Source organism: Xylocopa sonorina, chromosome 3 (genome assembly GCF_050948175.1).
Source record: "Xylocopa sonorina isolate GNS202 chromosome 3, iyXylSono1_principal, whole genome shotgun sequence".
Classification (NCBI taxonomy): domain Eukaryota; kingdom Metazoa; phylum Arthropoda; class Insecta; order Hymenoptera; family Apidae; genus Xylocopa; species Xylocopa sonorina.
This window is the reverse complement of record NC_135195.1, coordinates 10,028,226-10,043,208: the sequence shown is the minus strand read 5'-3', so window position 1 is coordinate 10,043,208 and position 14,983 is coordinate 10,028,226. Positions and strand designations below refer to the sequence as shown.

At 46.2% G+C, this 14,983-nt stretch overlaps 1 protein-coding gene across 5 annotated transcripts in view; it reads right to left on the bottom strand.

Moving 5' to 3' along the window:
- Positions 1 to 864: 864 nt before the first annotated feature.
- Positions 865 to 14,983, bottom strand: part of Unc-13 (unc-13) — an 81,479-nt gene continuing 67,360 nt past the window's right edge. For 3 of the 5 annotated variants that reach the window (XM_076892965.1, XM_076892964.1, XM_076892966.1), the window contains exons 8-19: positions 10,768 to 10,909; positions 10,183 to 10,629; positions 9,925 to 10,075; positions 7,695 to 8,429; positions 7,391 to 7,612; positions 6,846 to 7,298; positions 6,634 to 6,765; positions 6,321 to 6,546; positions 5,845 to 5,997; positions 4,387 to 4,491; positions 4,146 to 4,308; positions 865 to 4,042 (exon numbers count right to left, since the gene is read on the bottom strand). In XM_076892965.1, the coding sequence (XP_076749080.1) occupies positions 3,745 to 4,042; positions 4,146 to 4,308; positions 4,387 to 4,491; positions 5,845 to 5,997; positions 6,321 to 6,546; positions 6,634 to 6,765; positions 6,846 to 7,298; positions 7,391 to 7,612; positions 7,695 to 8,429; positions 9,925 to 10,075; positions 10,183 to 10,629; positions 10,768 to 10,909 (3,227 nt within the window). In that variant the 3' untranslated portion in view covers positions 865 to 3,744. The remainder of the gene's footprint in view (positions 4,043 to 4,145; positions 4,309 to 4,386; positions 4,492 to 5,844; positions 5,998 to 6,320; positions 6,547 to 6,633; positions 6,766 to 6,845; positions 7,299 to 7,390; positions 7,613 to 7,694; positions 8,430 to 9,924; positions 10,076 to 10,182; positions 10,630 to 10,767; positions 10,910 to 14,983) is intronic. The other 2 variants (XM_076892968.1, XM_076892967.1) reach the window with 1 other exon arrangement.

Below are 14,983 nucleotides of genomic sequence, written 5' to 3'. Positions count from 1 at the left end.
TGCACGCAGCGCGGTCGTTCTTCTTCTTCTCTCGTCTGTAACGTGTGTACGATAACGTAAATGTGTTCTTGTAGGTGTACGCGGAACACTGGTACGTGCAGGTGTATGTACGTGCGTGTACAAATGTTTGTGTACTTTAAGGGGTAATTATCACAGAATACACGAGATATTTTTTTGTTTTTTCATTAAGCTTACGAGATATTAATCGAAGCGGAGAGTAGGAGGAAAAATTGCCGGTCAATCCCGTCCACGAAGCGTAGCCGGCCAAGAACGAACCGGAAACTACTTTCCAGCGGCATATCAGACAGAGGGGGAAAAAGGCTGTTCCCGTTTCGTCGACGGGCTTGACCTAGTTCGTCGAATTCGCCAGCCCTTTTCCTTCGTTAATTATTATGTACTTAGGCAGCGGAGAAAATAGACACTTTTACAAATGAAGATGTTGGCGAGATCGCGGACCCGTGTTTCTCCACTTAAAACTCTGGCTTTCACTCGTCACCGGTTCCCTTATCGCGTTCGTTCGCCTTCCTCGCTTTATCTCCTGTCCGTGTATGTCGCTGACTCGACTCGACTTGACTTGTCGTATTTCGTTCTACGTTTAACGCGTGTATGCTTCTAAGCTTGAAATCGTTTTTCGCCACGCCCGCTTCCCCGTTTTCCTTCTCTCGAGCCGCGGCGCGGACGTCGCGAAAAACGCGCCGCAACGCGTTTGGCGCACGTCGAGGAGCGCGTCGTCGGTTAGTCCCGACGATCGAAATCGGCGCGCAGATCCGGGGCACGTTCGAATCCGAAACGAAACAAGTGAAAATGATCACCGCATCATCTATTCTGTTCTACTTGAACTTTCGTAATGAGTTTTTCCTTCTCCTTCTTATCCTCGTTCATCGCGAAACGCGCGACTCTCGACGATAAGTTACGTGGTAAGAGGTAATTTTGGAAAGTACGCGCTTTCTGTTAACGTGTTAATAAACGAAATACTCTATGCGAAAGTATCTGCGGCTGACTCGTGTCGCGTGGTAGACGCATGCATCCGGATATGGTTTAAGCGCCTGGTTGTAAATACTGTGTAGTCGCAAAGATAGCCGAATGTTCATATTTTTCGGGTGGCTCTCTCTCCCCAGACGAATATCCCGCGCTCGCAGCTACATCAGCGTTTAGACACTATACACAATACGTAGGTATATCTAGACGTACTACGTAGTAGAAACTTTTTTTTTTCTTTTTCTCTTCTGGATATAATCGTGTAATCTCTGGAGTTGTATAATCTGGTTGACCCGCGAAGGCCGGAGAATGGAATTCATTTTAGTTTCAAAGTCGCGTGCATCTCCATCGTGTTATCGTTAGTTTCCGTTTACCCGTCTTCTCGCTTCGTTCCTCACTCTCTCTCTCTCTCTCTATCTCTCTCACTCTCTATCTCTATCTTCAGTTCTGTCTCGTTTTGGAGTTTTCTCGGGAGATCCGATCGAAGTTTCGCGCGATAAGCTGCGACGCGTGTACTCGAACAAGTGTTCTCCAGAAGTTTTCGAACGACGTCAGTTGCGAAACGAAGTTGGCTCCCGTTTCCTCCTTCTTTTTTTTTTAAATTGTTTCCGTGTCTTCTCTCTGTAGCAGATTGAGGGACCGTTTAACGCGTCCGCCCTCGATATTCGCGGCATTTTCGTTTTCTCTGCGGGGGAAGTCTTGCATCAGAGAGCCGCGGACCGTTCCTACGAAAGGACCAACAGGTCGATCTATATACAAGAGTAATATCGATGAAGATATTTTAAGCGAATAGACAGAGAAGTATTTAATGTCCGTATATTTTTTTTTTTCGTTTTTTTTTCTTCGAAGCTTGCGTCCTCCCCACCTCGTCGTTTACATATTTGGTTTTTTTTTCGTTTTTTCTTTTGGCTCGCGTCACACAAAAAGCAATGATCGTTCGGGAAAGTGTCGAAGTTACATGATTATTTAAGTTACCATACAGCTACCACGATACAAAGTTTTATCTCGAAAAAGTTAGGCTGTCGATTCGTAGGAGCAGTGGTCTTCCGGCGATAAACGGATCAAAGATCTCTTCGACTCTCTGCTCGCGATATTGTACGTTGTATTTGACGAAAATCGAGGGCGGACGATAGTATCCAGATTTGTGTTCGCCTCGACGCTCTCCTAATTCTTTCTCTCCCTTCGTCTTCTTTCTGTTGGAACGGAGACGGTACGATTTCTCGTGATACGAAGCGTAGAACCCCGAGAGGGGGATGATCGACGGTAGGGTGCTCGAAAACTTCGAGCGGACCTCGTAATCGTTCGCCACCAACAATCAGACTCTTACGATCTCTTGTTAAATTCTTACGATAAGAACGTACTTTACATTACAATGCCTATTTATTACTAACGGCGCGCCACGAGTGACGTCGTGGCGCGCCTATTGGTCGTACGCAATGCTACATTAAACTGTTATTTAGAAAAAACTTTTTTTTTTTTTCGTCAACAATGTGTTTCACATATCTACAAGTAAACTCGTCTTCCCGAACAAACGGCCTAAAACGTCGTCTCGCACGAGGGTCTATGCGTATTTATTTAATGTAGTATTCTCATGCTTCTCGTTGCAGCGCGATTCGCCTGTTACAGTTTTGATAAACAGAGAAAAAAAAAAAGAGTACGAACAAAATCACGACCGTGATCCGCGCTTTCGTACTCGGAACGTGTTCGCGTTTCACGGGCCCCGATTCGATCGTTCCTTCGTCCACTCGACCGTTTCTTCTGATCGCCATTTAAAGCTGCTGCCACTTCCTTTTGAGAATGCCAAACACAACGAGGTCCAATCGCGCTGGACGCACTTCCTTTTTGTTTCGCGAGCGCGCGTGTGTATGTGTGTGTGCTTTTTTTTTAATTTTTTTTCTTTACTGCTAATTCGACTCCGACTTTCCTTCCCTTACGTTACGAATATTTACCAAATATATTGCATACTGGCAGCACTGTTTTCACGTTTCGCGTCCATTCGGAGCACTCTCCAATACCTTAAGGCCTTTACTCGTTCCTGATCCTCGCAGCACTCGCTCGAACGTGTAAGCTCAGGCCTGCGTTCCTCCGTGTCTCCTCTGTTTCCCGCTGGACGAACGTTTCGATTCGGGGTGGTAGGAGGCTGATTCTCGTCGCGTTTACTCGAAACCCTCAGACGATCTCTTTCATCCGATTTGTTGCTGTTTCGCGCTTCACTTGTTCTTCTTTCCCTCGGTTCATTCGGTTTGTATAGGGGACGGGGCTAAAGCTCTGTGATTCGTAAAAAAGAGAGAACACGCTCGACCGGAAGCTTGGCCGCAAAGGAAAGTATGAAGGAAGATGTCGCGGGCGACAAGCTCTCTCGTTCCCTCGCCGACCGTTGTACATCGTTTAGAAGCGAAAAAGGATTCGGCCAATCGTTCTTCTCGGCGATTTTTCTCGTATATTTAGTTATTCCTTGTGACGCGTGTCGCATTTTCGTTCGCGCACCTCTCGCGCGTTCGATGTCGCGCGTACGTTTCACGGTGTTGCTCGTTCCTAGGTTTATTTATCTTTTCACGATTTTGTGTGTGTATATGTGTATGTGTGTGTTCTTTTTTTTTCTGTTCGCGATGGTTTTTAAGACCTCATTCTTCGACAACGACGGCCGAACGCTTCTATGGTTTCCCCTGTGGACAACGCCCCTCTCCTTCACTCCTTCGAGCTCTTTCCAAACTCGAAGGACGCATATCGCTTCGCTGTCGTGGCTTAATGCTGTGACCCCGGGCTTCAGGTAGGATTTGGCAGCGGTGTCTCCTGCCTGATGTCGCTCTTCAGCTTCACGAACTCCTTCGCGATCTCGTCGTTGTTCCTCTGCGAGAGGATCCTCAGGATCGTCCAGCCGGTCTCGTCCATCTGGATGCGTTTGCCCAGCGACAGCCAGCAGGCGCACGAGCCTTCCTCGACGATGTCCTTCAGCTGCATCACCGCCACGCCGACTAGTCGGTCCTCTCTGGCGAAGCAATAATCCTTCACGCAGATGTGCAACTCGTAGAAGTCCAGCTGCTGTTGCTCGTTGCCAATCATGCTGAACATCGAAACGAATCGATAACAATTATCTTTGGTTGCTCGTTTCTTATTTCAGATCTACGAGAAGACGATGAGGGGGGGGGGGGGGGGGGGGTACTTACAAGTCGAAGCTCTCGTTGAACTGCGGCGACCAATTATTGCTCTTTGATTTCGTTGACTGTTTCCGCTTCTTCCCGGTCAGATGGGGCCCGATTAAGTTCACTTCAACGTACGGCCTGAACATACCCGTGGCGAGTTGCCACTTCAGATCGTTGGCGGCGACAACTGCGAAATGAAATTCGTGTGACGATTTTTTGCGCGAGGATGTCTGATGAAGGTAGTCGGGGTTGTAAGCGATGATACCTTTGACGGTGACCTTCTGCTCGCCAGTGCCAGGATGCGTGAACAGATCCACCTGTATGCTGACTTCTCCGACAGAGCCTTCCTCCGAGCCGGCAGTATCTGGAACTTTATCGGTTAACAAGTCAGATTTCGCGTCGAAGTTCCGCGGTTCAAGCCGCTAGGCACTACGAGAGAGAAAAGTAGAGGCTCCGATCGCTTCTATTCGAGGCTAAAATTCAGAATTCTGATGCTAAGATTCTATGGTCGGTGTCTAGTTTCTAGAGCAGATTACATGCTCTAACCGTACGCGTGGAACTTTGCCCCTTCGTCTATTCGTCAGAGAGGACGAAGTTTCAAGCGTACGTATAAAAGACCCGTGGGATTTTCATACAGCGTGCAGAGACGTTTTTGCGCAAGCTATTGGTTAGGCTGATCAGGTTCGTCGTCGTCTCTTCGATCGATCGGGAATCGATTGGTCACAAATATATATATATAAGATGTAATCGAGAAACCTAAACATCTCTCGCGTTATACTGTTCGACGTGCATCGCAGCACTTAATTAACCATTCTGTATCTTACGATTAACTGACGGTGTGGGTATGTAGAAGGTAACGAATCATTGCACATGACGGTTATGTGTCGTACGTGTACTTTGCCAGAAGGAACGAGTCAAGAGTAGGAACGGCGAGACGGTGAATTGGCAGTGATCAATCGAATAGTGTCTATAAGTGTATACGTGTGTGAAAGCCTTGAAGAACATGATTTAAGGGGATGCTTAGTGTAAAAGGACGATACCAGAAAATAGCGGACCTTCGGAACACGCGATAAATGCGAACGTTCCACGAACTGTGTACCTGCAAGGCTCTAAAGCTTCTGAAGCGCATACAGACAGATACAGAGTTCGTGAAAGTCTTCCATTAGCAGCGCGATACGAGGGGCGACCATTTTCTATCGACGTTCCTTGCAAGGTTTTCGGTAGTAGCAGCAACAGCGGCAGTAGTGACAGCAGCAGCGCTACCTAAGACAACTATAACGTTCACCGAGTGGTCTTCCGGTTTTTGACTAACTTTCGACTCTACTTGTTCAGGTTGATACGAAGTCACCGTGTGCTGAGCGTTTATGTCACCAGGGTCCACTGTGTCACGATCAATGTTTTGTTTCTGTGTGCTAAATGTTGTTCGTACCGATATCCAGGTGATTCGCACGTGGATAGCATCTAGCTATAGTTAAAGGGGACATTTTCCGATCAAGTTCGAAACAAGCGAAAGTTTCGAGTGGAGGCTCGATACTGTTCACGTACGATTACCCGAAAGACCAGCAACATCGAAACGGGCAATCCGTAAAGACAGCTCGGTGAATAATGCAATCACAAACAGTCCACTACGTCCTAAAACGAGCGCCTAGATTCGAAAGTGACCGGATGGTCAGCGAAGAAGTCCCGAGGCTTCTGCTCTAAGGTGGCTAGTGCTCTCTGGTACCTTGTCGACTCTCTCGACGAAGAGAGGGCTTGCTCTGGCGAAGGGGTTCCTCGAGGCTTTCCATACCCTCGGCTCCTTCCCCTTCGTCACCACCTCTCTCGCTGCTCATCGAACGCTGACGCTGACGTAGCTTTGACGCATTGTTCAGCGGCACTGTCGCGATAATTTCGATTACGTCGGTTGTATTCGTACGTCTTTTCTTTTCTTTTTCTTTTTCTTTTTCTTTTTTTTCTCTTTCCAAAAATGTCACGGTATCGTGTGCGCATGAAAACGGCGTGTGTCGCGAAACGGATGAAATCTTTTCGTGTAACTCGGTCACGCGATTCTACCGTGGGGTACGATCAATTTTGCATCGAAATTTTAAGTTTGAAAGATAGTTAAAGTCGTGGTTACGATCATTGTTCTGATTGTAGAATGTAACTCTGTGATCTCATCTGGTAGTGTACGAGAGAATACGAGTTGAAGTGTGCGCGTACCTTGGTTGACCTGAGACGTGACGAAAGTCTTGATAAGAGTGTCCGTTGTTTGCGTGTACAAGCTCAGAGCGTATCGCAAGCTTTGCAGTTCCGGCGATTTCTCCAAGAACGTCTTCTTCAGACCGTTCCCGCCTGCGTGGAAGTATTGTTTGATCGTGTCGAGGGCGACCTCGAGGACCGCGCATTGTTTCGGTGAAAGGTTCTTCTCCACTTCCTTCGAGATATCCTAAACACGCGATGCATATATTGTTATTAATACCAATACTATATAGCGATCTATAATTAAAATAAACTACTGAAACAAATTACCCACCATTACACCGCTCAGCGCGTTCTTCACATCCGGTTTGCCAACCATGTGGTTCTTGAATAGCTTCGACATGTCCTCTATCTTCGCGTTCGCGGCTAGATTCTTCGCGTTGTCCGTCAGATTCTTGAACATCATCTGTAAAACACATACAAAAGTAAATACATGACGCGTATAGGCAAATTCAGATGAACTTCAAGTTGACATCGAGAACGTACGCTCTTGTCCGACATAGGTGGCAGCACCACTGTTTTCTCCAGAATCCTCATTACGATCTTCCACAACTCTTTCAGTAACCTCTTCAGCACGGTCTTCTCGCAAGATTGAGCGTACAACGACAGGCTTCCGTCGAGGAGGTCCATCAATGGTCGCAGCACTTCGTCAGCTTCCACGGCGACGTTGTTCCTCTGAGCAGGCTGCGACAATTGCACCTGTCCGCCACCCTTGATGGCCAACAACAAGTCCCCTAATTCCTTCACGGAAGCCGTTATTCTCGGCTCCAGACTCTTTGCGAACAGCATAGCGAGATCGTCGAGCGCGCCGTTCAGTTGTTGCTGCAGTTCTTTCAGGATGTTCGCCGCGTCCTCTTCCAGTTTCTCTCCGCCCATCGACTCGAACATCTTTTCTAGCTGCACTCGAAGCTGTTGGATGTTGTTCATCAGAATGCAAGCCTGGAAATGAAACGGGACACGTCGATCGAATTCACGCTCTGTATATTTAATCGTTGCCCTCGATGTTCGCTAATCAACAAGAATATACGCACGATCCGTTCTTCTTTTAGATGACTCGGGAATTCCTTCTTCACAATATCCGCGTACGCGACCAACACCTTCACAATGGTCTTCGCGAACCTCTTCATGTACCTCTTCCAAATTTCTGGATCGGGACATTCCAGCTTCGAGACCACGTCGAAGCATTGGGTTAATTGGGTAAAGACATCGACGACGGAGACGCTGAACAACGCGTGTTCGCTGCTCTTTTGGAACTGCAATCAAATTTATACGTGATGTAAACCTATATTATTCTCATCATTATTTCTACGTATATGAAAAACGATCGTCACGTACTCCGTCTTTCTTGTCTCTGTTGAAGGCACCATGGAGATATTCCAGTGAGACGTCGTCGTTCTCGTTCAGCCACTGCATCACGAATGGCTCGAACCACGCCGGGTATTCAGGCACCGCGCCCTTATACGGTGGCACGTCCTTTACGTAGTTGGTATGCAACCACTTGACCTTGAAGTGGAGGTTCATGTAGGCCGAGGACTTGCACAGCCTGTGCTGCTCGTGCTCCTCCAACGCGTACTTCATGTCCACCGCGAACAACGACCACATGGTGGCCGCGGACAGCTGGCCGATGTTCAACTCCTGCGGGAACTGGTTCAGGACAGGAGCGTAGCTGTTCTTGTCCTCCTCGATGACGGAGACGATCAACGCGATCAGTTTGTGCCAGAAGTCCAACGACTCCAAACGTGGACCGTGGTCCTCCGCGTCCCTCTTCGCCTCGCTCGGGTCCACTTGGAACTCCCTGTTGTAGATGTCGTAACAGTTCTCGAAGAGGAACTGGTAAGTGGACCGTAGACAAGCCTTCACGCAATCCTTGACCACGGTGCTGGCCCTTGGCGGACTGGACAGTTCCAGAACTTTCATACGGAAGAACGTGATGCTCGTCAGAAGGTCGACCGTGCTCTTCAGGTCCATCAGCTTCTCTTGGCTCGAGGCGGGGAAGTTATTTCGGTACAACGACAGATCGATTCGCAGCGAGTTGTGCAGCTGGTCGAGTAATTTCACGAACTTCTCTTTCTGGAACAGAAGAAATCGACTGTGAACGCGCCGGGGAACGTATATCGCCGGTTGTATCGGGTTCCCATAAATTACGTTTACGTTCAGTTAGGCAAAGGTCTATCTTATTTTTCGATCGAGCCATTTATCCGCCCTGAGGGATGAGGAACGATCAGAAGTTGCATTACCACTTATCCTGGTTGGGAGATGTGCACGGAATTCGTCGATTTGAGTTCGCGGATGTAAATCGTTTGTGGAAAGAATTACGCGTGGTCGTAGCGAGATTGCAAGTCTTTGAAATTGATGAGAATTCTACGAACATTTGAACGCTTGTTCTTGAAGCGAATTATACATCTGCCAAGTAGATAAAAATCGTTCGAAGTTGCGAAGTGAAAAGCGACGGAAACGATTGTACTTTCCGCCCACGCGAAAATTTCATTTTCCTTTAAAATCGTTCCATTTTGTTCCAGCGCACGACAGACTTCCGCTGATAATCCAGCTGGATAAGACGGCGGTATTGTTTACGGTTAACAAGACTTTACGACCCCAAAGGTACTCGTAGGAGGTAGATCTGTGCGTGGCCCGGATCTACGAGAAAAATGAAGGTCTAGAAGAAAGGAGAAGTGTGGGTGATCCTCTGGGAAAGATTTATCAAGCGCCTCGTCGAACACAGTGGAACTAAAGTCAAGCAATGACATCGGTAAGGTTGATGTCCTTCTCCCTTCCCATGATGTCCTTCGCACTTCCATTTACTCCTCGCGATCGATATCGGTTCCCACATTTTTCACGTGGCACTGTTTTGCGCAAGATTCATTTCTGCAAGAAATGCCTTTCAGAAATCTTTCCACAAAAACGAAGTTACCTACTCGTACGCGACCGCTATCCGGCTGGACGGAACCATGCATTATTCAGGAACATAGAAAACAGAAACGGCTGCCCTTTCATTCGTATCTGATACTTTGAGAAAATTTACATTATTTTATCAAGTCGACTCTCTGTTCCAAATGTCCGAATTTGCAAGTTCTGGACGTTCATTTTCATGCGGGAAGTGTACGAAAAGGGGTTGCTTGTGCAGAACAAGTATACGTAACCTACTTCGTGTGCATAATTAACAACTGACATAGCATAAATCACTGTTCGATTGGCAATTTCTATTTCACTTAAAAGGATGCATCGAAAAGCTAGTTGGTTAACAGGGTAGAGTAAAAAAATCTTAATTAAAATCTTAATTAGACCGTATTCTGAATCGCCAGCAATAGAAATCAGCGACGAGGGGAGAGGAGGAGTGGCTGGGGCTAAAGGGGCGGGTTAATCGAGGGATTTCACAATGAAATTGATAGAGCCGCGGGAATACGCGGAAGTTCGTTGGACGACTAACTCGAGCTAGCGTAGGAGTAATGGATGGTTCGTACTACTAGGAAATCGCAGGAACGTTTCTCACGAGCAGCAACGCTGCCGGTCTCTCCTTCTGCGTCGCTTTGTTCCTTTCAGAGCTATGGTAAGAACGAGCACTCACCCCGAAATTGCTGGCGGCGAATCTGTCACTGGCCGAAACGGCGGAGCTTGCGCTGGTGTGGGCGTAGTACGCGTTTATGTTCGCCAGCAGCGTGGACATCACCGCTGGTACACCTGGGCACAGGTACTTCGTGGAGAGGCAGTGAAAATGTCTGGAAAAATTTTACATTCATCGCGATTATCTATATTCTTGGAAAATCTACTTCGCGTAAACGTGGTAATAGACTTTCTTTGAAACAGGAAAGCGAAGAAGACTCACGTCATCGCTTGGTAGATGCTCTCGATGCCGTATCTCATCGCGAACTCGTCCACGAGCTCTTCACCGGGTGGATCAAAGTAGACCTTCCAGGCATCGTCGCCCTTCGCCTGCGGAAGCGCCACGACCCCGTCGTTCTTCTCGCACAGGCTATGGAAGAGGTTCTCGTGCAGACAGGTGTACTGCACGTGGTAAGGCGCGACCTTCTCCTCGCCTTTGATCTCGACGCTGATGTGCAGCCTGATCGCGCCCGACACCGCGCTCTTGTCCGTCCTCTTCTCCAAATTGTACCACACGTCCATCTCGCCGCTGAGCGTTCGCACCTCGATGATCGTTTGCCCGAGGAAGTCGTCGCTCTCCCGCGTCAGCTTCTGTCGCAGCTTCGACTTCAGATCGTTGTCCTCGTCCCACACTCTCACTTTAATCCGGTCGGACGAATTGTGACACTCGCTGCGGACAATCGTACCGAGTTAACCCATCGTTTTTTGCGAACTTTCAATCAACCGCGACGTTATAACTACATTTCGTAGCCCCCCTTTCTCGCTAGCTACTCAGTTTCATCCGTTCGATCTTAACGAAATTACTCACAAGTAGAACTTCTCGTGCCAAATCGGATTCAATTCCCTGGGCATCGTCCTGGTCCGCTTCTTCACTTTGCCGACTTGGACGGTCACGTACGGATCAGACGTACCGCTCTTATCTTTCGCGATCAGTCCCTGGGCGCAGATCACTGTGGATGTTGCGCGGAATCGATGATTAGATAATTACCTCGCGTGGTCTGCCTGACGCGGCGCGCTCTATAAATGATCATCGATAATACCGGAACGGAAAAATCGTAGCTCGATCCCCGGGTTCGTTTCTTGCCCCCCTACTTACCTCAGCGAAAGTTCAATCGGATTTAAATTGCTCGATACAGAGGATCGTACCTGTTGCCGTGTTCAGGAGAACGAGAAGAACGTGATTGTTGTATCGTTTTATATTTTACCAAATTTAAGGTCCCATAAGGTATTTTTATTTCCATCCTTTAGCTGAATTTTTATTATTCTACTATCTAAGAACCGTTTCTTCCATCCCTTCCAAGTGACTATACAACTCCGGTCTTAAACCAAGGGTTCCACGTTCGAACAGTATCTTATCTGCGCGAAGTGGCGCGAAACATTGAGGGGGACCACTAAAACAGTAGTAAAACGACGAAATCCACGATCTGACATAGAAAAGAGGATCACGCGCTTAAGAACAGCCACGTGTTAAACCGCGTTACGATCCGTTCTGCAATTCCGATTCGCCTGAGGGGTGCGCGATCAGTCGCGAGCAAGGGTTGCGAGATACGTAAGCGAATCGCGTTCGTACTCGATTTTAATTTTACGGTTGCGCAATTAATTTTGCTTGTTCTTTCTCGTTTTCACGTCCCCTCTTCGTACTCTTGAGTATCAGGCAACAGGTAATTGTTGGAGCGGCATTCGTTCGAAATTACGCTTATATTTTGCTTTGTACGCCGCGAGAATTCGATAGCAATTAAACGCGTTACACGCGAAAACGAGTACCGCGACACAATTCCCACGCGAACGTAACTTCAACGAAGGGGCAATTTACGCTTAGAAATTAATTTCATCAGAAGCGCACGATGTCGCTGAAAGAGAATTTCATACCCGATAGTTAATTCGTTAATGCACTTCGAAGGGGGACGAATTTCGAAGAACTTTTATTCGAGTTAAAGGTACTATCGGGACGATTCGAACCGTGTATAAATAAAATAAAAAAAAAAAAAATTGTGCCATTGGACGACAATTGTCAGGACAAGGAGACCGATCACACTTATACACATATATAAGAACATATATCTTTATAATTAGGGAGTTTTCAGTCTCGATACGATCATACCGATAGACTCATGCACATCTAACAATGTAACAACCATCGAACTGAGCACTCAGAGGTCACGTTTCTTGGCAGCTACCTCGTAAGCGTGCAAAAGCTCGGCGTGAGTCGTGTGGGGAGGATATATTTGACGAGTAACGATGGTTCGATTCGACATGATCAAAAAATTCGTCTCGTCGCACTTCATAAAACAGTGCGCCTTCAAATATTTAAGGGACGCTTCGAGAACAACTGTCATTTCCCCGTTCAATTTTCACCGCCTCGAATCGGACCACACCCTTAAGACTGAACAATAGGGGTACGTATATATATATGAGTCTACACATACATATATACAGATTGACGTTACATAGAACATATAGTATCACAGGTTCGACGTTAAACGTGCTGCGATTCGGACAGACAGACAAACACACATGCCCATGCTACTAACTCCTTGAATTCGCACCGCCGATTGCAGCGGGGACGATCGCCGATGCTTGCCCGTCCTCGACGAACGTCGATCTCATACCTAATGCTCGTTAAATCTTCGAGTCGTGGCGACAATCCAGTTCACGATGTCGACAGAGTCTGTGAGTGTGCGTGTGCATGTCTCTGTGTGTGTTTGTGCGTGTCCTGTTCGCGATCGAACATGGTGCGCGGTTTCAAATATACTAGAAATCTGTATAAATCGTGAAACTATATTCTGGACCGTTTGCATCGCAAATATTGCTTTCGTTCCTTTTAATCTCTTATACATCGTATATCTCTTTTTTTTACGCGGTATCCCAAAGAATATTTTGCATCGCCCACAATATATGCGTCGCAAACTATCGATGTGTGATAATAATTTCTGTATCGGCTATAGTATCGCCTGTTGAACGTATACGATAGTAAGTATCGAGGTGTGTAATACCATTTGCCTGAAATCACCCCACGTGGATCGTTATAATTTGATAAAATTCAGTAAATACGAGGCGAGCCGGTTTTTACGCGAGGGGTGGCCAAAGGAGAGCCTCCTCTTCTAAATCGATACTCTACGGGGAGAGAACTGGCTACGGGTAATCGCAGGAAGAGGCACGGGACGTATATAACCAGGCCGTGTGGTAAAGCTCGTGCTGCGAACAGAATCGACTGGCGATTCGACGAAAGTAAGACGAAATTGACAGCTCTCGTTTCTTTTTCCCACGATTCAAACTGGGAAATTCGTCGAACGGAAGTTGACTCGGTTTAGCTTCAAACTGGAATTACATTAGCGTTCGTCGTTATAAAATTTGAAATTAGCTTTAGCAACCAATTTCTTTTGGAAAGAAGATCAGTAAAATTATTTTAATCCGACGAGTTCCCAAGGTTTCGATTAAAAAAGTTCGACCAGGTCTCGACTTACTTTCGCACGAAAATCTTGATCCCGTTTGCGCCACGATTTTTATCGCACACGTTACGCCTGCCAAGTTTGCGTCGCGTAGTGTACGTAAAAATGGAAGAAAAGCGTCGAAATAATTGGAAGGGATCGGTAAATTCTGTTTCTCACAGGTAGAACACGTTTCGATTCGCCGACAGCCGAGATTTCCGGGCGTAGATCGAACCAACTCGGGAATAATATGTCCAGGCTGTATAATAGCGCCGCAGCTAGGCTGACCAATCAAATTTTCAATTAGCCAGCTGATCAATTGATGGTCAATAACGGGTAACACGACCGTGGTTATTGAGATAGTGATTAAACCAGTTCCAGGGTAGGTGAAATTTCGAAAGCACGCAGATTGGATTTTCTCGTATGCTAATACGTTCATTAACGACAACAATTAAAATTAATTATCGTGACACTGCAAATTTTGGCAAATTTAAGTATAAAAATTAATTTAACCCGATTCTAGACGAAACGAAGTTTTAGTTTCAGTTTGTTTTGTAGAAATTTATTTGGAAACCTGTGATATTGATTAGCCATCGACACTTTCGCTTTCATTTTAACGTGCACAATTTGACTCCAAACTTTGTCAACGTTCCCGCGAATCTATTTTCAATACGAGAGTAAAGGAGGATAGTATAAAATAATCGAGCTAGAGAGTTCTGTATCTAAAATCTAGATGGAAGTCTAAGGGGAAGAAAGTAGAAGAGTCTCGATTCCGCTAGTGGAAGAGACGGGGCGCTAAATCCGCATGATATGGACTATTACTGATCGTGTTCAGTTTTAGCAATGAACGATCAGTTAATTCGTTTCGTATTCTTTTTAAGATGTTCTAGAGGAGGATGTATATGTACCTACTTCTTCGGTATCTCGAGTAGAAGTCAAGAAACAGTAAAGATAGCGTAAGATCAGGCGCAAAACTCACAGTTTCAATTAGCAAATATTTCTCTAATTCCTACCCCTTCGAAACTAGTAGTATAATTCAATTTCTAACCTGTAAATATCAACGTCTTCGACTTGAATCTTTTTCTTGGAAATGAGAAAGATACGCAGAATTATTTTTTCATGTTGTTCGCAATCACGATGTTTAGCAGTAAAAAATGAAAAAGGATCCTCGAGTGAAACTTCACGTTTCTCGCTGTAATAAAATATTTACAATTCTATATCGATTTTCTACGATATCCCGTGTACTCTGCCATCCCTGATACCGATATAGCCACGTGTAATATCTTATTTACACATCTCAGGGTGTTTAAAGAGAAATGGAGTAACTCGATCGAGTAAACAGTGCTTAATTCGAATGGTTCGTTCGGGACCCTTTCATTACTCGAATACTGGAAGTCGAATGGGTTAGCCGTGTCCTTTTCCCAAACATTTAACTTCCAAGTGCTTCGTGAACGTTAGTTGGTTACACGAACAATCGTGTAATTACTTCAGAATGTTATAGTTCACATGAAGATGTCGTTTTTCACTGGCAAAATTGTAATAAAAATCGACACGTAAGTACGAGTGGTTCACAAGCGCGCACAACAGCACATCACC